At 35.8% G+C, this 25093-nt stretch overlaps 2 protein-coding genes across 5 annotated transcripts in view; one reads left to right on the forward strand and one right to left on the reverse strand.

Annotated features, from left to right (window-relative positions):
• The window catches only part of FAM227B (family with sequence similarity 227 member B), a 194747-nt gene that overhangs the window by 61195 nt on the left and 108459 nt on the right, over positions 1-25093 (reverse strand). The window lies entirely within an intron of this gene.
• Positions 18733-25093, forward strand: part of FGF7 (fibroblast growth factor 7) — a 50716-nt gene continuing 44355 nt past the window's right edge. Inside the window, exons 1-2 of one of the 4 annotated variants that reach the window (XM_047738850.1) lie at positions 18733-18984; positions 19758-20134. In XM_047738850.1, coding sequence (XP_047594806.1) covers positions 19849-20134 — 286 coding nt within the window. In that variant the 5' untranslated portion in view covers positions 18733-18984; positions 19758-19848. The remainder of the gene's footprint in view (positions 18985-19757; positions 20135-25093) is intronic. The other 3 variants (XM_047738851.1, XM_047738852.1, XM_047738853.1) reach the window with 3 other exon arrangements.

Consider the following 25093-nt stretch of genomic DNA (forward strand, 5'->3'; position numbering starts at 1 on the left):
TCAACAAAGCTAAAAGGTAGCCTACAGAATGGCAGAAGATATTTGAAAATGACTTATCTGATAAAGGGTTAGTATCCAAATTATCAAACTCAACACCCACAAATAATTAAGAAATGGGCAGAAGACACAAATAGACACTTTTAAAAGAGAAAGCCATATAGCTAACAGACACATGAAAAGATGCTACACATCACTCAGCCTCAGGGAAATACAAATCAAAACCACAATGAGATGCCACCTCGCATAGGTCAGAATAGCTAAAATTAACAACAAAAGAAATAACAGGTGTTGGCTAGGATGCAGACAAAGGGGAATTCCCTTGCACTGTTGGTGGGAATGCAAACTGGTGCAGCCATTCTGGAGAACAGTATGAAGGTTCTTTAAAAAGTTAAAAATAGAACTGCCCTATGATCCAGCAATTGCACAACTAGGTATTTACCCAAAGGATACAAAAATACAGATTTGAAGGGGTATGTGTACCCTGAATTTATAGCAGCATTATCAACATTAGCTAAAGAATAGATAAAGAAGATGGTATATATATATACAATGGAATATTACCCGGCCATCAAAAAATGAAATCTTTCCATTTGCAATGATTTGGATGGAGTTAGAGTGTATTATGCTGAGTGAAATATGTCAGTCAGAGAAAGACAAATATCATATGATCTCACCCATATGTGGAATTTAAGAAAGAAAACAGATGAACATATGGGTAGGGAGAAAAGAAAAAAAGGAGAGAGGGAAACAAACCATAAGAGACCCCTAAATGATACAGAACAAGCTGAGGGCTGATGGAGGAAGGTGGATGGGAGATGGGCTAGATGGGTGATGGGTGTTAAAGAAAGCACTTGCGATGAGCACTTGGTGTTGTATGTAAGTGATGAATCACTGAATTCTACACCAGAAACCAGTATCACACTGTATGTTCACTAACTAAAATTTAAATTAAAAAAAGAGCAAAAAGAAAAAAAAAACTGTTCTGCTAGGTTTTGGATCTGAGACTTTAAAAAATTAGACAATAATATGTATCGAAATGTTACTCTTTTTCTTATATCTTTTTCATTTTCTTTTCTTGCTGTGTTTTATACATCTTGTATTTTTTTAAATTTATTGTAACACTCATTTGTTGGGATAATATTTTACATGTATCATTCTGTAAATATTTTTTTCAAACCATGGCTCCTGTTTTTCTTTGAAAAATATCACAGCTCTCTGTGAACATCTCACCAATGGCAACTTTTCCTCACCCTAAAAGTATGTAAGCTCTCTCAATAGGTACATCCAAGAAATTTCACTCAGGTTTGGGAGGCTTCTCATCCAGGTCAGGTCTTCTCCTCTCCTAGTGGACAGGAGATCTAACTTCCACCTGACAAATAGTTTAAAGTACACATGTGTGAATTTAACTTGCATTCCCAAAGGAGACTACTGTTAGTTAAACATGTAGGCCATTTAAATTTAATTTAATTTAAATGCCAGCACTGCCATTTGTAGACTAAGTGGCCTTGGACAGATTAATTTTGTTAAGCTTCAGCTTCTTCAACTATAACTGGATGATAATAATAATTACTTTAGAAACTTAACTGAATAAAAATGAGATCATATATGCAGGTCACAGTAACTGGCACATTGTAAAGGTTATATAAATGTTAGTAAATATTCTTATCAATATTATTTCTTAAGGAGTATAAATTCAAACTCATTTTTACTTCAAACTTATAAAAGTTTTCTTAAGAGAAAATACTGAAAATATTGAGGTGTGATTGAGTTTTGTTTATTTCTGCATTGGAAAATGGAGACATTCTCCAATTAAGGTAGACCACAAAGAGCTATATATGAGAAATGAATTTTCCTGGCCATCTATAGACCCATTTTTACCAGATTATGCATTGTCTTTATGTCCTTGGCCAACACAGTACAATGTTATAGACTCAACTCGGGCTGTATTCACTATGTCAACATAGTTCATTAGATTACATACAGAGTTTATCCAGGGAGTGTGTGGTAAATCAGTTGGGTTGTTTAGAATAAATATTCACCTTTTATCCTTCCAAGACACATGGTAACCTCTTCCCTCTTTCAAGTAATAAGCATGGCCATGTGACTTGCATTCAGCAATGAAGTAATGAAATTTGAGTCAAAATGATGTAGGGGGTTTTTTGAGGGAAAGGTTTAAGAGCCAATACATAGTTCATTGAGTTCTCTCCTCCCTCCTTCAGTGATTACAGTGAATGGAGATAAAATCTTCTTTGGCTTGGATGTTTGAGTTACTACACTAATAGAGACTCTAGCTTATACGCAATGGATATAAAATGTGAGTGAAAAAAAAATTTCGTCAGTATAAGCCACTACGATTTTGCTGATGTTGTTACTACATTATAATATACCCTATCTTGATTGATATAGGAACTTACAGGGGAAAAAAAGTACTATATAATCCTAGTATAAGGAATACATCTACTTCGTGTGCACAAATGGTTTGTTTTTATTTTATGGATATTGCCCAAGTATGTAAGCAACACTGTCATTTCCTGTCCTTGGCAGATAGAAAGCTTTGAGCCAAACTTATGTGTGAGCCAAGTGTAGCAAAAGTAAAAGATCTCTCAGTAGGATTTTCATTCTAATTTCATCTCAGATGAATTTTCTTGTTCTGCCTCATTTTTCTTAGACCTTCTTTTTCTTATCTGTTAATTTAGCGTGCTATTTTATGCTGTCATAGTGAACATACTTCCATAAAGTTACCTAAATCCCTATAGGAAAAAAATGGGCATACACACACACACACACACACACACACACACACACATATATAATTAAATGTATACATAAGTATATTGCCTAATGTTTTAGTAAAAAGGATTGAAACGTATGATATACAAGGTGCTTCATTTTATCTTTCATTTTTGTTTTCTTGAAATGGCCTAATGGCTCAGACACCACTGTTATTCTGGTGTCTCTCCTGGGGCTTATTGATTGCCCTTCAGAAGAACACAGGATTAGGATTCAGGAATCTAAATTCTAGTTCTATTTTGCCATAAACTATATATGTAATCTCCAGCAACTCACTTCCTGCTTGAGTTTCTACTTCCCCATTTGTAAAAGTGAGGGCTTTAAAGAAGATTTTAAATTTATGTTCAAATTATGTTCCTTAATTTATATGAATAAAGGCATGAAGGGATAATTAATCTACCTCTATTAAGTGGGGGAAGAAAACCACAAATGTGATTTTCTGGGACTAAATTTACTATTTTCCATTTATTCATGCATTCCTTCAAGAAATACTTCTTGTAGCCTATGTGAAAGAAAGATAGTACAAGGTTACAGAGAAGCAAAGGATACAATTCCTGGCTGCGGCAGTCAATAGGTTGACAAAACATAAGCAAGTAATACTTGTGAAAAATTCAACATCTATTACAAAGTTAATATGAGATGAAGAGGCAAAGAGGTTGTATCAGAAATAAAATTTTAAGGATGAGACAGAGACTGTGGGATAAAGTTGTCAGAGAAGGCTCCCTTAAAAACTAATTGGATTTGGAGGGCATGGACAAAGAATGCAGACCAATGGAGTGTACACAGGGGTGAGGTCGGCTAACAAGGCATCTAGACAGGACCTTGAGAAGACCACCCTTCCTGCAGCAAAGGGTTACCTTGGGAAATGCCCTGAGAATAAGGAAAAGAAAAAGAGCAAAAGAGATTAAGATGGAGTGGTTATCCTAGTGTAAATAGATTTTTACTATGTGTCTGTCAGGAAATAATGCATTGAACTCAAATCTTTGAGGATGATTGAAATAATTGGTGGGTAATTATAAGTTCATTTAAATGCTATAATTGCTTAACAAATAATGTGAGTGATGTGGTTTTACCCTTTAAGTCATAAAGTTGCTAATGAGCCCAATTATTTCAAATTATCATAAATTTCATTTCCCCATGGATTGTTGGTCGAAGAGAAAGGTAACATGATAGTCTATCGAAGAGGAAAGAAATTATGTCTCTTTTACTTATTGTCATGGAATAATTTTAAAATGTTTGCCAAAGGCTTCAAATTGTTTGTTAGCTGAGTGTAGTCCTTTGTAATAGAAATAAGAACAAACCAACCCTATCCCTGTGAAAATGGTGGGGGGAAAGAGGAGCCCAGGAATGCATAGTTACCTGTTACCATAGAGGAATAAAGGGGAGTACTGTTACAGAAAAAAATCAAAACCTTGAAGTAATGAAATCAAAGTGGTAAAGAACTCACATTTTGGCGAGGTCAGGGTTCTGTGCAATTTATAGGAGATACATATACTTCTTTCAAAATGTGGGTGGAGGAATCAAATGTACTAGGGAGAAAACTTTTGCAAGGGCTCATTCTGTTTTCCTCTTGGTGTTACTGTTAAATGGAGGGTGCTGTGGGTCACCCACATCATTTCCTCTTTGTTTATAGTCATTGTGCCCTAACGGGAAAAATGCTCGCAGAAGTCTTCGTGACGCAGTGTCAGTTCCCCACCCTTTCCCCAAAATCTTTCCATCAGAACATTTACTATAAGTTAGACTTCTGTACTGGACAAAGAAACTCACATTTTATTCCATTATTTTAAAAAATAAATTATAAGCTCCCAAACCTCTTCTATGGGTGGGTTCTCACTAACAATATGCCTTAAAATAAGTCCATATTCCAAGATCAAATTTGCAAAATCTGGTTCTGTTTTTAATTAAACCAAACTCTTTCTAAGTGAGTGAGAAATTAATAGTTAAAATGCATGATTAGAATAAGAATTGTCTCTTATAAGACTGGCAATGCCAAATTCTTTGAACTGGCTACCACTAAGCTTCTACCCTGACTACTAGGACTAACTGAATCCAAACTTAATCAAATCAATCATACCAAGAAAAGGAACAGCACCAGAAGTTTCATTTGCAAGACCATAGGACACTAATAGAATTTATGGAAGGTTTGAATTAGTTAGTACCTCAGTAAGACCTGTCCTTTTTAATGACACTTCCTTAGGGAGAAAGACTGAGTGCTACTACAATGTGATCTAAGAACTAATTTTACTTTTAAAATAATTGGTACCACTGTATTACAGTGGAAAGTGCCTGGGAAAGAACAGAATGGTAAATGCAGCAATGTTTCTCAAACATCAAAGGGCATAAGAAATACCTGGGATGCAATTTTTGACTTTATTAGGTCTGGGGCCCAACAACATCACAGGTATTGGTGATGCTACTAGTCTATGGAATTGTCTGTTGAGTAATAAGGGGATAAATAACACAGACCAGCAACAGTTCCTATCTGACAATGTGACTTTGAACCTGTGTCCTCAGGTATAGAATGAACAACGAACACCAATGTCAGAGGGTCACTGCAGGGGTAAGTGAGGTTGTGAAGTGCTTGGCAATGCTGAACTTAGAGAGGAGCACAGAACGGAGAGCAGAGAACATGGGGTGTAATGCTGGTAACTGGTACACAGCTTTTGCTATCGTCTCACTCCCATGACTCTTTATATGTATCATTTAGCTGTGGACTCTCAAAAATGAATCGCTAATGAGAAGAGTGAATCACTTTCTATGTTTAGTTTCCAAGATTTCTCATTTGAAAAACTTGGTTTCCCAAAATTATTTTGCTTTAAATGATTGTCTGTACAAATCCTACCTCCATAAACTTTACCTGGAAAAAAAAAAAAAAAAAAGAGCCTGCCTAGTAAGACTTGATGAATAGCTGTTTTAAAATTATTGGATAAAAGCTTAAATCACCAGAGGTTGCATCATTATGGGTTACTATTTGAGAGTTGTTTGTCTTCTATAATATGAAGTTATTCTCAGAGGAGTATGATTAGAATAGAAACCAGATGTGTTTTTCAGGACTTTACTGAAAAAAAAAAAAAAAAAAAAAAAAAAGATAAACATGTAGAAAATCAATATAAGAATGACCAAAGGAGGTTTCCAGAAACTTGAAGCTTAACAGAAAAATTGTGCATGTGTGCATGTTTGAGTGAGAACAGAAAGAGTGAGAGATACAAAGAAAGAAGGGAAAAAAAGTAAAAAATGTGGAGAAGAGGGGCACCTGGGTGTTTCAGTCAGTTAAGCAATTGCTTTTGGCTCCGGTCATGACCCAGGGTCCTGGGATGGTGCCCCACTTTGGGCTCCCTGCTCAGCCGGGAGTTTGCTTCTCCCTTTGCCCCATGCTCATGTGCTCTCTCATTATCTTTTTTCTCTCTCTCCCAAATAAATAAATAAAATCTTAAAAAAAAAAAAAAAGGTGTGGACTCTGAGAAACAAACTGAGGGTTTTGGAGGGGAGGGGGTGGGGGTTGGGTGAGCCTGGTGGTGGGTATTATGGAGAGCACATATTGCAAGGAGCACTGGATGTGGTACATAAAAAATGAAATTTGGAACACTGAAAAAAAAATAAAATAAAATAAAAAGGTGTAGGAAAAAGTGCAGACACAAAGCAAAGGAGGATGAATAGGTTAAGAAACAGTTTCAGAATTCAAAACAGTGCAAAAAATTTTGAAATCTCTGTAAGTATGTGGTTTCACCAAGGTAATAGCATAAATTTAATTTCACCTATAAACTAAGAAAGTAAAAAGCAGGACAAGATGGTCTCTCAGTCAAAAGGGAATAAGAGCTAATGAGATAAAGACCATTGTGGAAAGAAAAAAAATTCCCCTTCAAACTTAAAATATGACATGATCTGGGTACAGTAAAATAATCCAGAAATTTTATATATCTTTTTAAACTTTCTCTTCTTTTTCGAGGGGTAAAAAGAACAATAATGTTTCTGATGCTTTTGAGTTTGCTTCTTGGTTTTATATTTGATTATATTATAAATAAATTATCCTTATTACCATAATATGTCAACACTGTGAGTGGAATAAAATGAAATGGAAGGCATGAAAAAGGTGGTCAAGGGAAGGGAGGAGTACATCATAAATAATTTCATTACCATTTATGAATTAGTCTTTAGTTATCCCTTTAGTTGTACTAAGAACTAGAATTATCCTAATTTACTTTCATTTATTAAAGGGAAAAATAATAAAATGAACTTCATCCTAATAAAATATCCTATCTTAGAGTACCTTATTTTCTTGTAAGAATTTTATTTCCAAATAATCTCTCCACCCAAAGTGGGGCTGGAACCCACAATTCCAAGATCAAGAGTCATATACTCCACCAACTGAGCCAGCCAGGCCCCAGCACACTTTAAAATATAGTAAAACTTCATTCATTTGGAGTCCCTAAATTCAAAATTTGCTATCATTCAAATTGAGTTTGGATTGAAATTTATCTTTTTGCTTTGCAGAAATTTCCAAGATAGAGCAAATTAATAAGAAATCAGTTATCATGGGAAATTTAAAAATAGTTGAGAAAGCAATTTTCAGTACTTTCATATCCACATTTATAGAAGCTGATACGCTATTTCCATATTTGTCTTATGGATACAATTAATCCAGGTAGCAGTTTGATTTATTGCAAATATAGTACTTGGCATTAATAACCACTATTGTTTTTAAAATATGCTATAATTTGGATTCCCACGAATTCAGCACCTTTCTAAATTCATGATACAATGTTTCCAATTTCCAAGCTACTTACATGAGGAAATCAAAGCTATAATCATGTGTAGCCAAAAAATTCTATTGGAAAGAAATCAGTCTTATTTTATTGTTCTTTTGGCACTACCAAATGAATGATATAGTTGTCCTTCCCCCCCCAAATTAACCTATTTTTCTTGCCATTAGGCAAAATTTTAGTTTTTAACATACTCTGTTGTGTAATCTACATGCTGATCTGAACTACTGTACTCCCAACACTCCTCCATGAATATATTTCTTTCTACAGAAGTAAATATAGAATATAGAAGCAATTTTATTTTAGATCAAATAATCAGAGAGGTACTAAGTATTGATTAGTTTTTAAAATGCCAACATTGTTATGAAGAAACTTCTTTCTTAGTGTTGCAAGAATTGATTGAACACTGTACCCTAACCTACATTTTGACAAATTTAAAACCCATTTATGGCTGAAATCAAAGAATAAAGCTGTTTTAGGCTTTTACAATAACATAGCTTGAGTTCTGATCATTTCATAGGGCCTATGATATTTTGAATGTCAGAAACATTCATAATTAGAAAAATGAGGGAGGATGGCCCTTAACATTTTCATCGAAATACTTAATACTGCCATGAGAAAAGCTTCCCTTTTGCACCAGAGTTCCTTAAAAAGTGATTCTGTTTCTACTTCCACATTTTGTGGTAATTGATTTGTAAGATCTTACTGGTAAGCATTTCAAGGGAGTAAGAGTTCCTGATCCCTTTGATCCAGACCGAGTTTTGATTTATACCATTCCTCTTAGCTAGACTTTCCAGCTGCCTGATTTTCCCATCCATTGCTCTCCCAGGCCTCCTCAGCTATGAAAAATGGCACCACTATTTATCCTATTGCAAATATCAGACATCTGGAATTGAATCTTTTTTTTTTTAATATTTTATATATTTATCTGAGAGAGAGACACACACAGCGAGAGAGGTAATATAGGCAGGGGAAGTGGGAGAAGGAAAAGCAGGCTTCCCACGGAGCAAGGAGCCCAATGCGGGGCTTGATCCCAGAACCCTGGGATCATGACCTGAGCCAAAGGCAGACGCTTAACGACTAAGCCACCCAGGCGCCCCGGATTGAATCTTGACTCCTCATTGTCTCTCAGATAGAAGCTATCATCAAGCTTTTTCTCCAACATTTATATGCCCACTTCTTTCACTCTCCCCATCCAGGATCCTAGTCTAGGCCATCATCACCTCCAACCTGGATTACAGTCATAGCCTCCAAACTGGTCTCCTTATTTCAGCTTTTGCCATTTCCAAACCATTCTTCGTGGTTTTAGAATGATCACATGACTCACTGATCATAACCCATTATTTCTAGGATCAAATCCAAAATTCCTAGTGTTGGTATCAAGACCCTACATGCATTGGTTTCATATCATCTAACTTTCCCCTTGTTTGCTATGCTCCAGTTATACTGTCATCTTTTGATTTCTAGAACATACCAAACTCATTATCACCTCAGAACTTTTGCTTTCCTTGTTACCTTAGCCTGGAATGGGCTGCCACTTCTTTCTTCTTCTTTCTTTCTTTTTAAAGATTTTATTTATTTATTCAAGACAGAGGGCAAGAGTGCACGAGAAGGGGGAGCAGCAAAGGGAGCAGGGAACCCCACGTGGGGCTCAATTCCAGGACTCTGGGATCATAACCTGAGCCAAAGCCACCCGCTTAACTGACTGAGCTACCCAGGCACCCCTGGGCTGCCACTTCTGATTTCTTCTTATTCTTCAGATCTGAGCTTAAATGACCTTGTCAGAAAGGCCTTCTGTGCCCAGATTCCAACAACCCCTTTCTTCCCTTTTCTCTTGTGTTATTTGCTACCATAGTAACCTATGGTTAGGATGTTGGGTACAGAAGATTTTATATGAGAAAAAGAAGACTAGAGTTTTATTCATGAAAAATGAAGATGTTATTGAAGACTTTTGAGCAGAAAAATAACATGATTATAACTGTGCTTCAGAAAGATTAACCTGATAGCAACACATAAAATGGATTGGGGGTCAGAAAGAAGAGATTCAAGGAGGTAAGTTAGGAATAGAGTTGACATGAGAAAAAATTACTTGCCTTAGGATATGAACGTGATTATTGATAGGAAGCAACAGGTGTGGAAAAAGTTGTGGTGATAAAATTGATGACTTTTGGAATTGATTAGATGAAAAAGGAGGACTAAGTATGACTAAGTTAATATTAAGTACCATCGAGAGGAAAATTTGAGTAATATTTAAAGATAGAAAGAATATTTAGCTTGAAGAGAAGCCTAAGGAGAAGCATTAACCCCCTTTCTCTTATGTGTGAGTTATATTTTTAGCCACCAGGTTTATAAGAGACTGTAATTTAATAGATATTTGGCTTTTCATGGATTATCTTCATACTAAAAATACTGAACTCTGTAACAGTCTTCTCTTTCTTTGCTATTATAATTATCTTTATTCTGCCTCCTTCTACTTTTGAAAAGTTCATTTGCTGTTGGGGTGCTTGGGTGGCAAATTCAGTTGTGTGGCTGACTTTTGGTTTTAGCTCAGGTTGTGATCTCACAGTCACGGTATTGAGCACTCAACCAGAGTCTGCTTGAGTATCTCTCTCCTTCTCCCTCTGCCTCTCCCCCTGCACCCCCCACACACGTGTGCTCTCTCTCCCCCTCTCTATCAAATAAATAAGTAAATATTAAAAAAAGTTTATTTGTTCCTAAAAATTCTTGGTTTTAAGTTAATGATTTAAAAAATAAAGTCAATTCTGTTATTAACACATTGGCATTTATGAAAGATTTAAAAAAATTTTTTTGCACTCCCTTATTTTATTCCCTCGCTATGTAGACAATGAATATGGAATCAAAGAATGACAACTTTAAGCAAAGAATGTAATAACCCTAATTGTACAGGGTCTTTGTTGTTTTTCATGATGTTCTCCTGGGGTGAAGCAAAATTCTTTCCCTACCCATTATAATGCTTTTCAACTGTTAGAGTGGCTCTATACTGTCAAAACTAGGCACTAACGTATAGCACTGAAGCAAGAAGACGGATTCTTTGTAAAGTTAAGCATTAATTTAAGTGGAGTCAAGCCAATTAAGAGTGAACTGCATAATATTTTTCATTATATAGAAATTTCCAAATTGAAAAAAAAATAACTAAAAACTCTAGAGATCTTATTCTAGGTCTAAAGTTGCATAGTAATTCAGAAGAGTAATAATGTATTTTGAAGAACTTTAATTTTAGATGAGCATTTCAGAGAACTTTTTATAAATATTAAACAAACTTTTTTATAGACAGAGACACAAAAAGTCAAGTTACATTTGTAAACTGAGATATTTATACAGTTGAGTCATAGGCACACCACAATTTTGAACATATGACTCAGACTTTGTACCTTATATACAATTAGTTTTAAAATGTTAAGGCATTATGCCAAGAATAACCACAAAGTTTACATAACTGAGGATTTATAGGGACCCCAGGCTTGCTCAGTTACACTTGAGATTGTACTCCTGAGTTTAAACTACGGTCTTTGACCACCAGGTCCATCAGGTTTGAAGGATACATACCTATAGCCCAACTTCCTACTACACTTAGAATAAACCCAAACTCATATTACCATGACCTTCTAAAGGTTCTTTAGCATCTGGCCTCTGCCTACTTCTTCAGTTTCATTTATTTCTTACTATTCTTCTCCCCATTGCTCATGTACTTCATGTACACTGGCCTTCTTTCAGTTCTTGGAAGTTCCAGGAAGCTTAAAATTTACCTCCTCAAGAAATGAGTTGGGGGAAATTGGAGGGGGAGACGAACCATGAGAGACTGTGGACTCAGAAACAAACTGAGGGTTTTGGAGGGGAGGTGGGTGGGGGGTTGGGTGAGCCTGGTGGTAGGTATTAAGGAAAGCACTGTATTGCATGGAGCAGTAGGCACGGTGCATAAATAATGAATTTTGGAACACTGAAAAAATAAAATGAAATTTTGAAAAAATATTTAAAAATTTTACCTCCTCAGACAGTCCTTTTCTACTTAAAGTAGGTCCCTCTACCCATTTACCCCTATCTCCTTGAATATCTTCTTTGTATCCTAATATCCACCCCCAACTTACACCACAGATTTATGTGTTTATGTTTGTTCCTTCACTGGAATGCATACTCTGTAAGGTCAGAGTATTCTTCTGGAATATTCCTTCCAGAGTATTCACTACTCTATCTCCAAAACTCTAGGACAACACCTGGTACCAAATAGCTACTTGATAAATATTTTTTAGTAAGTAGATCAAGGAAGTAAGTAACATTGATTGTATGGCATGATCCAAAGTTGGGGTAAATTTATGGGATGGAAAAAAAAATTTGGAAAGGGACTGACAAGGGAAAAGATGAAGATAAATCCACAGTGTGGCAATAGCAGTGGGAATATAGTAGAAGTAGATCTTGGATTATAATCTCAAATATGCAAGAAATAACATAAATTTATGTTTATAAATCAACCTTGTTTCAACTTTGAGAATGTTACCTCCCAGGTTGGTAAAAAAATTTCACCTCCATTGTTTCTGGGTTTCCTTCTTCTACCTCAAGATGGGATAGGATTCAGGGACAAGGCAAGGCCCTCTATTTTTGTTTTTGTTTTTGTTTTTTAAGATTTTATTTATTTATCCACAGACAGAGATCACAAGCAGGCAGAGAGGGGGCAGAGAGAGAGGGGGAAGCAGGCCCTCCGCCGAGCAGAGAGCCCAACGTGGGGCGATCCCAGGACCCCGAGACCATGACCAGAGCCGAAGGCAGAAGCTCAACTGACTGAGCCACCCAGGCGCCCCAGCCCTCTGGTTTTTGAGTCATTGGTCTACTCTTGTTCCTTCTGCGTGTTCTCTGACTGTGCTCACATAGTTCCTTCAGATATGGACTTCCTGCTGTTTTCAGATTTCTTTTTGAAACATGGGGAATCTTTTTGAGGGGTGCTTGTGGCCCCCATCTGTTTAGATACATGAGACAGTCCTTACTCTCTGGACCTTGGCTGCTTCTGCTGTGTGCTACAGTGTTTCCAGAAATATAGGAGCTGGGCTCCACAAATAGACTGACTTCTTTATGGTCTTTTCATGGTACTTAGTACAACTCTGTGAAGTGATCCAGGCTTAACTCAAGTCAGGAAGTGTATGTGACTTTTTTCCCACCCATCTTACCTTTCTTTCTTTTTTTTTTTTTAAAAGGTTTTATTTACTTATTTGATAGAGAGAGATCACAAGTAGGCAGAGAGACAAGCTGAGAGAAGAGGGGAGGTAGGCTCCTTGCTGAGAGCCTAATGTGAGGCTCGATCCCAGGACCCTGAGATCATGACCTGAGCCGAAGGCAGAGGCTTAACCCACTGAGCCACCCAGGGGCCCCCCATCTTACCTTTCTAACTATAAAGTTTGGCTATCTTTTTGAGAATATGAAGAACAGAAAAAACAAGATAAAATAACATAATTTAATATTATGTAAACTTATTCTGCTAATAGGAATTAAATAAGTTTGGGCCACAACAGAGGCAGGGAATATGATTCTGATCATGTCACCCTTTGGCTTGATATATTTTAATGGCTTCCTATTGCCTTTAGGGTGAAGATCTGACTCCTTAACACAGCCCAACAGGACCCTTCTCACCTCTTCATGAACTGCAGTCCTTCTCATTCCCTCTAGTAAAACCAAACTGGTATTTCATTGTTAAAACAAACGTGTTCTCTTTCAATAAAGGGTCTTTGTATATTTACAGGTACCTCTTCACCTGCTTAGCTCCTTCTCACCCTTTAAATTGCAGCTCTACTGTCATTACTGCAGAGAAAGTTTCCCTACTGCCACCTGTTGTGCACTCTGTGATGGTGGCTTTCTCTCATAAAATGAGAAATGTAAGGGGTAACTATAATGAATGCCATTTTTACCTGTCAGAGTAGCAAACCCCAAAAAGTTTGATAATATACTATACTGAAAACAAAGTTACACTTCTGGACTGCTAGTGGGATTATAAAACTAGCACAACTTCTGTAGAGGATAAACTGGCAATATCTAGCTAAATAATAAATACATATACAATTTGACCAGGACAAGTTCTAGAAATTGATCCTACAAATATATTTGCAGAATAAAAAAATGACACGTTTACAATTCTATTTGTTGGAGCATTTTTTTTTTTTGGTAACAGAAAAAGATTAGAAAAAAAATAAATGTCCATCAATAGAGGGCTAGGCAAATACATTGTGATATATTCCCATTCAATGGAGTACTATGCAGTTGTAAAACAAATTGAGGAAATTTCCTAAATACTAATGGGGACTTTCTATTTTTATTAGTAAAAATGCAACAATCAGCACATGATGTATGGTATGCTACCTTTTGTACAAAAAGAAGAAAAATTATATATATATATATGTGTGTATATCCACACATATGTATTCAATTTGCCTATATATACATAGAAAGCTCTGGAAAGTTACACAAGAAACTAATAACAATGATTACCTATATTTTTGGTAAAGAATGGGAGCTAATGGGGAACAGGATAGGATGTAAAAATGTACAGTAATGAAAATATTTAATGATGTTCCCTTCTACTGATTATATTACACATACTTATGAATGTGGCATAGATTTAAAATTAATTATTGAAATGCAAAATTTATTAAACAAAAGCTATTTTCTATCATTTACCTCTTTATTAAATAGGAATACAGTGGAGGTTGCTTAAGCAAAACTAGATGGTGGTTAATCATTACCTTAATGACCACTTACGTTTTCATGATGTTTTCACTGTATTCTTTTTTTTTTTTTTAAGATTTTATTTATTTATTTGACAGAGAGAGAGAGATCACAAGCAGGCAGAGAGGCAGGCAGAGAGAGGGGAGGAAGCAGGCTCCCCGCAGAGCAGAGAGCCCGATGCGGGGCTCGATCCCAGGACCCTGAGATCATGACCTGAGCCGAAGGCAGTGGCTTAACCACTGAGCCACCCAGGCGCCCCTTCACTGTATTCTTTTTACATATTCTATTCCCAAATCAACCAAGGCAAGAATTAGGCACTGTTTCTTTTTGAAGAATATCAGATGCTAATCTTTACTTTCTAAGTATGTTTTTCTAAAAAGCCAGTGTTTAGGAATAGATGCAAGAATCCTTTGTTTTACAGATTTAAACCTTTGTTTTACAAATTCAAAGCTCAAGAGCTGAAGGTGTTTCCAATGAAAACTGAAGTTAACACAATCCAGAAACAGTAAGAGAGACACTTCTTCAAAGTATTTCTGTGCTTAGCTTATCACTATAAATACATTAAAAATAGAACAATAACTGCTTATCAATGTAATTACCACCAAGAACTTTAAAAAAACCCAGAGTGATGGAATGGAATAGAGAACGCAGAAATGGACCTTCAACTCTATGGTCAACTACTCTTTGACAAAGCAGGAAAGAATATTCAGTGTAAAAAAGATAGTCTCTTCAACAACTGGTGTTGGCAAAATTGGACAGCCACATGCAGAAGAATGAAACTGGACCACTTTATTACACCATACTCAAAGATAAACTCAAAATGGATGAAAGAGCTAAATGTGAAACAGGAATCCATCAAAATCCTAGAGGAGAACACAGGCAGCAACCTCTTCAACCTTGGCCACAGCAACTTCTTGCTAGACCCGTCTCCAAAGGCAAGGGAAATAAAAAGCAAAAATGAACTAGTGGACTTCATCAAGATCAACAGCTTTTGCACAGCAAAGGAAACAGTCAACAAAACCAAAAGACCACCTAGAGAATGGGAGAAGATATTTGTAAACGTCTTATCAGATAAAGGGCTAGTATCCAAGATCTACAAAGAACTTATCAAACTCAGCACTCAAAAAAACAAGTAATCCAGTCAAGAAATGGGCAGAAGACATGAACAGACATTTCTGCAAAGAAGTCATACTAATGGCCAGTAGACACATGAAAAAGTGCTCAGCATCACTCAGCATTAGGGAAATACAAATCAAAACCACAACGAGAAACCACCTCATACCAGTCAGCATGGTTAAAATCAACAAGTCAGGAAACAACAAATGTCAGTGAGCATGTGAATGGGGAACCTTCTTACACTGCTGGTGAGAATGCAAGCTGGTACAGCCATTTTGGAAAACAGTATAGTTTCCTCAAAAGGTTAAAAATAGAGCTACCTTATGACCCAGCAATTGCACTAGTAAGTATTTACTCAAAGGATACAAACATGGTGATCCAAAGGGGCAACTGCACCCTAATGTTTATAGCAGCAATGTCCACAATAGACAAACTATGGAAAGAGCCCAAATGTCCATTGACAGATGAGTGGATAAAGAAGATGTGGTATCTATATATAATGAAATATTACTCAGCCATCGAAAATGAAATGTTACCATATGCAATGATGTGGATGGATCTAAAGGCTAAGAGAAATAAGCCAATCACAGAAAGATAATTATCATCTGATGTCACTAATCTATAGAATTTAAGAAGAAAAACAGAGGATCATAGGGGAAGGGAGGGAAAAAAAAATAAGATGAGATCAGAGAGGGAGTCAAACCATAAGAGACTGTTACCTATAGGAAGGAAGTTGAGGGTTGCTGGAGGGGAGTGGTGGGGGGATGTAGTAACTGGGTGATGGGCATTAAGGAGGGCACATGATGTAATGAGCACTGGGTATTATATGCAACTGATGAATCACTGAACTCCACCTCTGAAACCAATAATACATTATATTTTAATTAATTGACTTTAAATAACATAAAAATTTTTTTAAAAACGCAGAGTGTAGGGGCACCTAGGTTAGGCATCTGCCTTCAGCTCAGGTCATGATTCCAGGGTCCTGGGATTGAACGCTGCATAGGGCTCCCTGCTCTGTGAGAAGCCTGCTTCTCCCTCTCCCACTCCCCCTGCTTGTGTTCCCTCTCTTACTGTGTCTCTCTCTGTCAAATAAATAAATAAAATCTAAAACAACAACAACAACAACAACAACAACAACAACAACAACAACCCCAGAGTGTTAACCCCTCTAGAAATACCTGAAGTTCCTCTTGGTTTTTGGAGAATACCTCTTAAAGTATACATATAATAAGGGTATAAGTGAGGTTTTCATTACAGCTGTGGTGTTATTGAAGCAGGTTATGGGCCTATCTTGAGTTAATTATTTTCCATTAGGAAAACTGATAATCAAAAGATATTTATTTAGAATTTTTCTTTAGAAGATTTTATTTATTTGCAGGGAGAGAAAGAGAGAGAGTGTGCCTGTGAGCATGAATAGAGGGAGGGGCAGAGGGAGAAGCAGGCTCCCTACTGAGCAAGGAGTGTGAAGTGGGACTTGGTCCCAGAACTCTGGGATCATGACCTGAGCCGGAGAGCTGCTTAACTGACTGAGCCACCCAGGCATTCCAGTAATCAAAAGATTTAAATAGAGTTACCTCGTTGAGATTAAGCCACTCATTAATATTATGGGGATTATATTTTCAAATCACAGAGTGCGAAGGCATCTAATGAACCTAAAATAAATAGATCACAATTTTGTGCTTTGTTTCCAATTTTACAGTTAACCCTATAGGACAAATTTTAAGGAGGCACTAGCAGTCTTTATCAACAAACTATTTCTTTTATTTAAGTTTTGAGCATGTAATTAGCAAATTTTGACTTTTAATCTATTGACTTCTTGGTTTAAAATGTATAGGCTCGGTGTGGAACAAATGGATTTAGTAGCTCTTGAACATCTTTACCTGTGAACTGACTGTTAATAATTTTCACTTCTTTAGAAGCAATATCCAAGTTCTAGGAGTTCTGACACTGCTCCTTGTTGTTGCATATGGGACTATGATTCAGAACACAGAAGCATCATTCTTTCCGTTCTCTTTGGCCTACATGATAGATTATTTTACAGTGACCTATTCAACGGATGCAATTAGAGAAGGGCCCACCCTCCTCTGCTCTAGTAAACTTACAAATTTCAATATCCGGTGCCTAAAGAGTAACTGGGTACATTTAACCTTTTCCATGCTCTTGATTCTGTTCCCCAAAAGCACAGAAATCACATACACTATGATCTGGATTGGAAGGACTTAATTTCCTTTTTCTATTTGGTCTACATGCACCACCTGGTGGTAAAATAGTGCATTTCAAGTTTTGTGTGTGTGTGTGTGTGTGTGTGTGTGTGTGTGTGTGTGTGTGTGTGTTTTGGGGGTATTAACATGGGAAAGAGAATTTCAATATACATTCCTAAACAATGCAATTATTTTGCAGCAAATAGTTAACAAAACACTAGAACACTATATATATGCCAGAATAGGAAGTAAAGGAGAGAGTACCTCATGTTGGAAAGTACAATAGCTTTCTCTTATTTACATTAACTACAGCTCTTATAACTCCATCCTTTGATAAACGTTTATTTATTGTGCTAATGTTCTTATTGAGACAAGAGTCAAACACTGATAAACAGTGTAAAACCATTTTCTTTATTTTTAATTTTTAAGGATTATAATTTTTAAAAGGATGCATCCTCTTTCTTATATTGGTAATTAGTACAAGTCAAATTCACAGAGTTTTAAAACTACAAGGCACCACAGAATCATTTAGACTAATGCACTAATTTTACAAATATAGTAGCTGAGACTCAGAAATGCCAAGTGACTTGCCCAAAGTCATACTGGTAAATAGTGGCTCAGTTCAAATAAGACACTAGGTCCTCTTACTTTCAGCCTAGGAATATAAAATCTAAAAATTATACTCATACACCATGGTAAAATACCTCTGTGTGAAAAGATATAAAATTAACTCGGCCACATAGTGCTTTAGAACACTAAGATGTGAGTTAATTGACACAGGCTAGTTTTGTTCTAAAATTCTCAGTGCAAAGAAGTAACAGTAGAAATACACGTATCGTAAAGCTATTGAAAAGGTTTTCTAACCAGCAAAAATCCCTTTTATATACGTTCAAAGTAATATTTTTCAACTTATATATAATGCTTTTGTTGTGAAGATGGTGCAAAAAATTCCCTTTCCCCTTTTAACTGCTTCAGAATCAGAGATCTGTTTCTACGAAGTAGGTACCCACTGGTAGGTTTAGGCATAAACCATGTTCATAGCTCCCTCTCATGACCATCGAATGAATACTATATAAGCCTCTTTTATTCTCGCTGTTGTATTCAACTAACAGCTCACTGGTTAAGTTTTAATTGCTTCCAATGAGGTCAGCAAAGGTATTTATCGAAAAGCCCTGAATAAAAAGGCTCCACACACACACATACAAGCATACACGCGCTCACACAGAGAGAAAATCCTCTTGCCTGTTGATTTATGGAAACAATTATGATTCTGCTGGAGAATTTCTCAGCTGAGAAATAGTTTGTAGCTACAGTAGAGAGGCTCAAGTTGCACAAGGCAGACAACAGACATGGAATTCTTGTGTATCCAGCTGTTATCAACAGAACAAGTAAGTTACTGTTATTTGTCTTTAAAAATAATACTGAATGATTTTCTAGTAGTTTACCTCTTTCTCTGGTTTTAGTGCTGAGGGGAAAGTAAAGTTACCAAACTTTTGAGCCACGTAATTATCTATAGTAATTATGCTGTAGAACTTATATAAAGACAAGGTTGATGTTTTCCAGACAATACTGGCATTTAACTTGAGAAATGCGGGTAGTTCAGGAGAATATAATTGATTAACCAGAAACATAAAAGCATACAATAAACAAATCTAGGGAAAGCATTTATACTTTGTTAATAGTGATTTTAGGACTTAATTTAAATCAATAGCTCTAACTGCAGAATGTTTCTTACCAAATAGCAATTGGAATAAATGGTACAATCATATTCTGATTTGTCTCTAATAATGCATAACTTTTATAAATCTACATAGAGAGAAATGAAGATGTTGGCATCTTCTGTGAAAGCTGTTTTAAATGTGCCTTCACAGTACAAACTGCACTGCATGTTATACTACTATTTACCTACTAAGATTTATACATATAATTTTTCATCCTCCCCTCCCCTCCTTTCCCTATTCTTAATTTCTTATTGCAAACAGAAGTCAAGTAGTAAACAGTGTCGCAGCAACTGAGCTTATTACAACCTGTTTTTATAAGGAAATACCAACAGAGAGTTATTTTAGGAGGAATCCTGTATTGTTATCAGGAACTAAAAGAATAAGGATAACAATTTGGAAAAAAACAACTACTCTTTCTTAAATCAATCTACAATTCACAGATAGGAAGAGGTCAATGACCTAGGAGCAACAATCAACTCAAGATTTAATTTTCATTATGTTATTCATGAACACCCGGAGCACTACACTATAATGCGCAAATGGATACTGACATGGATCCTGCCAACTTTGCTCTACAGATCATGCTTTCACATTATCTGTCTAGTGGGCACTATATCTTTAGCTTGCAATGACATGACTCCAGAGCAAATGGCTACAAATGTGAACTGTTCCAGCCCTGAGCGACATACAAGAAGTTATGATTACATGGAAGGAGGGGATATAAGAGTGAGAAGACTCTTCTGTCGAACACAGTGGTATCTGAGGATTGATAAACGAGGCAAGGTCAAAGGAACCCAAGAGATGAAGAACAGTTACAGTAAGTAATGTCCTTAATTTATAGCACTGTGTAGGAACCTTAATCTGTGAAAGAATCATTTTTCAACTGACAGGCTTTCTTAGTTTCCTTTTTTTTTTTAAAAAAAAATTAACTGTCATCTTCTAATTTCTCTCAATTGGGATCATTGAACTATGTTTCCAAAAACATCTTCTGCAACAGGTCAAATTTACTAATATTATAGTTGTAACTGATAACCCAAACCAATTTGAAAATATAATCCCTATGTCCTAAACGCAACATGCTTATAAACTAAGCAAAATGTAAATGATATTATTCACACTGAAATGTGACTCACTGTCTTCTATCAAAATTCATTAGGAACTCTTAAAGAGAGTTCTCAGTAAATACTCAGTAAATGAGTACTCAGTAAATGCTCACCAAAAGCTACTTACTAGTTTGAGGAAAAGAAATTTTATTTTAAAAAGTAATTTGATTTTCTTTGAAACAATATTTCTGTAGTGGGAAATAATCTGTGCTCAAAATGAATTTAGCAACTTGTGCAATTGTGTACAGTTATAAAATAGAAGGGAATCTGTGGTATCCTCATCTGTTTGCACCACAATGAGTTTGTATTAGACTGTTTATTCACCTGAGCAAAAAAAAAAAAAAAGAAAAAAAAATAGGTTCCTCCTAACATTTTCTTTAATCTTCTATGCCATAGTTCTATGTTATCTTAAGAGAATTGTAAATGTGAAGGAGGAAATAAAAGTGAGTTAGAAGAGATGTCCATGATTTTCAGTTAGTGTATTACATTTTTTCCAAAACCCAGTTTTTTTTATGTTAAAATATCAGGGTTGGACTTATCATTTAGCAGTTATGATTAATAAACAGTTTTAATAGTTTTAAATTTAATGGGGTAAAATATTCAACATGTATAGTAAGAATTTAAAATACCCGAATGAAAATAGATTTTGTTTATATTACTAGCATTTGAACAATGTTATTATTATTTCATCTTATAATATTATGTATGTTAAAGTCAACTGAAAAAGAATGCATGGGGTTGATGGTGTAAACATTTGCTTAAGTACTTATAGTACGTTTTGCTTGCAGTGAGTACTTGAAACTTCGGTTGCTTGTTTAATGAATGCTTTTTAGGCTTCTTAATTAATGAACCAATAAGTGGGAATCTGGGGAATTATGTTTCCAATATGAAAATAAGAGGATCTTCTTTGTAACTATAATCGATATAGAATGCTAAGGCCATTTTAATGGATCATTAACAGCAATTCTTTAATCATTACAGTTATTAATAAAATTATCATGTTAGTCATAGAATATTGTTCTGATTATGCTTAGGTTTAGGTAAAGAAATAACCATTTGGAGGAAGGTTCTGTGAATAATCACTTTAATGTGAGCAACAGAATTTGGAATATAATCAATTTTTTAAAAATTAAGACTTATCATGGATAATGGAACCTGGTAGAGGAGACAGAGCCCAGGTGGAAGTATGATGCATACATATAATCCCTGCCTGTGAATAATTCTGGGAAAATATTTAATTCTTTCCAAGTCTCAGTTTTTTCATCTCTAAGATATGGGATATGTGCAGATGATCTCCAATATACCTTCTAGTTCTTATGGTCTATTCTATTCTAAGCCATAGAATATATCACATAAATGTGAATAAATCTAAGTACTCATTATATAATTACCACATACTCTGAATGATATAGGTGAATATTATCTCAAGGATAAGATGAGCTGTCAGAACTAATTTGAAATCGTAGCAATATCGTTATCAAACCTAAACACTATAGAATTCTTCTGTATGCCAGCTAATTCCTTTTGAATGCTTTAGTCAAGTAATGGAAAGTGAAAAATTAGATATAAAATCCAGTGAAAATGAACAGTATGCATAATTATTTGGGATGAAAAATATCCACAATTAGGACACATTCACATATGTGTTTTATTTTGTGTTAAAATTTCTTGAAACCATGAAACCCAGGTGTTCGTAAACATACACAAAATGCCAAACTTATTTTATAGTTTGAAACACAATTTAGTGTTAACCTTGAGTAACCATAAAGCCGATTGGGTATACCACTCCTCCTCTACTCTAATTCTACAGTAAAAATGAAAGAGAGAGATAAAGAAAGAAACTCATTCTGTATCATTAATTAGAATGTTACAATACCAAGGTACTTAAAGTCAGGATATATATCATATAAATAGTCTTCATTTCTATAAGATTTTCATAGGCTACATATAGAAGTATACTTTCTTGATACGGTGAATTCTCCTGGAAAGAGAAACCTTTAATGGGATGCTTTAAGTAAACCCTAAAACTCTTGGCAGGTTGTATTATTATCCTATTAAAGAAGGAGCCACTCAACCTTCAGCATACTTGAAAAGAAGCTGATTCACCGTTGTCTATTAGGAAATCCTAAGATACAAAAGGAAACACTTCATTAAAAAATAAATGGAGAATAACTTATTAGAAGAGAATTCTGGTAGTCGTTTCCTATTATTTCTGGGAAAGCCTTACTAATTTTAAGTGTGAATGCCCCATACATAAAATGTGCAAATTGACACATATAAAGTTGAAGCTACTATATCCAGGTACAAAGAAAGTGCTCAACAAAATTTGTTTAAGAAGCCAAAGAAGAACAAAAACTTGAAATTACAAATATGAAGACTATTTACATTCCTCAATCATTAACTGAATGAATGAACAAATAAAAGATGTTTCCTTCCTATTTAAAATGAGAGTAAAGGTGATTGGATTGTCTACTAAAGTGAAATGCAGCAGAGTTCAGAAAGTGTGATAGATCTGAATCAAACTCTTGCATTTCATTTTCAGTATTCCGATGCCTTAAATATGTTCATTGGTTTTTGAATACCCTTTTTTAGAGGTCTTTTAAGATGGTATAGATTTAAATATCTTAGATGGTAAAATTTTGCGTGAAAAGTTAGATGTCAGCTTGTGTGAGACATAGTTCTCTGCATTACCATGAGAAGGTCCCTACTCCATTCTCATGGCTTTGCTTTGAATGAAGGGGAAAGTTACCTGATGAAATGAATAGGTTTTGAAGGACTGCTTACTTTACTAGGAGAAGGATAAATTCTTCATAAAAAATGTGACTTCCAAGATATTGCTAAGCTAATGGGCTGGAGTGAGTAGAAGAGGTAATAAATCTGGGTATACAATTCTGTTTCCAGAAGATTGGGCTGGGACAGGTTGATGGAGGGCCTAGAGGAAGAGAAGCGTTGTGGCAGGGAGGTGGATATGATAGCTCATGTCTCGTATCTTTAGGGAACTAAAAAAATTACTTAAGCTATCCTGAGTTGTGAGGACCTAACTTTAGTCTTAATTATAGTGTTGTCTTGTGAAATATTTTAAATTTAGATTAGAATGAGTAAATTGCAGGAAAAAGCATGCCAAGGAACCCAACAAAAATAAGATTTGTACTAATAGACATTAAGTAAGACCCAGGTATGTAAACGTAGGAATTCATGAGAGGCCAGGAGATGCTAGACCACACTGCCGACACTGGGGAGAGAAGCTGTTACTGGAGAACTGGTCCTCAGATTGCTTACCCTTCTCACCCGGGAGGTAAGAAAGCCTGTTCTCTCTGGTGGTTCCACATTTAGCCTTCTAGTAGGTTTACAAGTGACAAAACTGGAACCTAACCTGAACTAATAATAAGGGTAATAAAAGCATTACATGCACTCCTAAAATGAAAGAAATATTCATATCCTGCAAAAGGAGAGAGCATTAATAACATCATAAAGGGATTGGTAATGGATGGTCAATACTTTCCCTGTTGTTGTCAGAACTCCCCCCTTGGGGAAGGGTGAGAGGGTGAATTTAGACAATTTTTGGGTCCGGCACTCCATCAACAGACAGAGTCAATCACTCTACACCTGACAGAAATAACACTGCTGTTTAAGCTGGGAATTGAGGTGCCAAGTGAGAGATGGCAGCAGTGTACTGGGCAACTGACAACTGGCCTGAGAGACAGATGTGGGACAAAGAACTCAGTCCTTCAAGACCATTTTCTTGCTTTTGGATCCAATTACTAAAAGGTTTTGCTCTTCCCAACCATGGTCAATATCATTCATTTCTTTTAAGAAGAAATCCTTAATTGTGATAGGCCACTGACTCAAGCAAAAGCATGCCTCACTGATTAGAATTAAGCATTGTAAGTTCCATAGCAAAAAAAGGGTTAGCCATTCTGAAAACCAGCCAATGATTTGGCAATATTCTCTTTTGGATTGTTAGACTGTGACGGGATATGGCCTAACAATTGGCAAAAAGCAAATAAACACAGTGTTGTGGGATTTGACTTTGGCCACAAAATCTTCAGCAACCCAACTGTCAACAATTCTTTGGATAAGATCCTACTCAGCAATAATCTCTGCTAGTAGTTAGCAAATATACACACCACCTCTAAATATGGAGATGGTAAACTTGCTTATGCTCCGAACAGTTCTTAGCAGGTTATACAAAAGAAAAATAATTCACATTATCAAAACAAAAATAAGAAAACCAGGGCAACCCCAACTTAAAAAAAGAACAATGAGAAACATATCTATGGAACTGAACCAAAATCCTGCATTACTGACAAAATGCAATCCTGTAGAACTGGTGACAAAGTACACATAATTTATTGCCACAGGTGCATCTCTTCTTTATTTTGTAAATCCTCATTTGAACTGACCATCATTTTCTTTTTGGTACCAAGCCAGAGCATCTACATGTATTTTCCCTTTCAACTCAGCTGTGTTACAGCTCTTTAGCCTACGTTCTAGAGCATTCAGAGACCCAAGTGAATTGGAGAGAACACGAGAAGCCAGCTTTCAGTCAGCCACGTTCCCTTTTCCAGGTTTTCCTATCGCTCAGCTTTGGCTAAATACTGTAATCAGCTAGGGAACTTTAAAAAAAATACTGACGCCAGGTCCCACCCGCAAAGACTCTCATTAAATTGATA

This window comes from Lutra lutra, chromosome 7 (genome assembly GCF_902655055.1).
Source record: "Lutra lutra chromosome 7, mLutLut1.2, whole genome shotgun sequence".
Classification (NCBI taxonomy): Eukaryota; Metazoa; Chordata; class Mammalia; order Carnivora; family Mustelidae; genus Lutra; species Lutra lutra.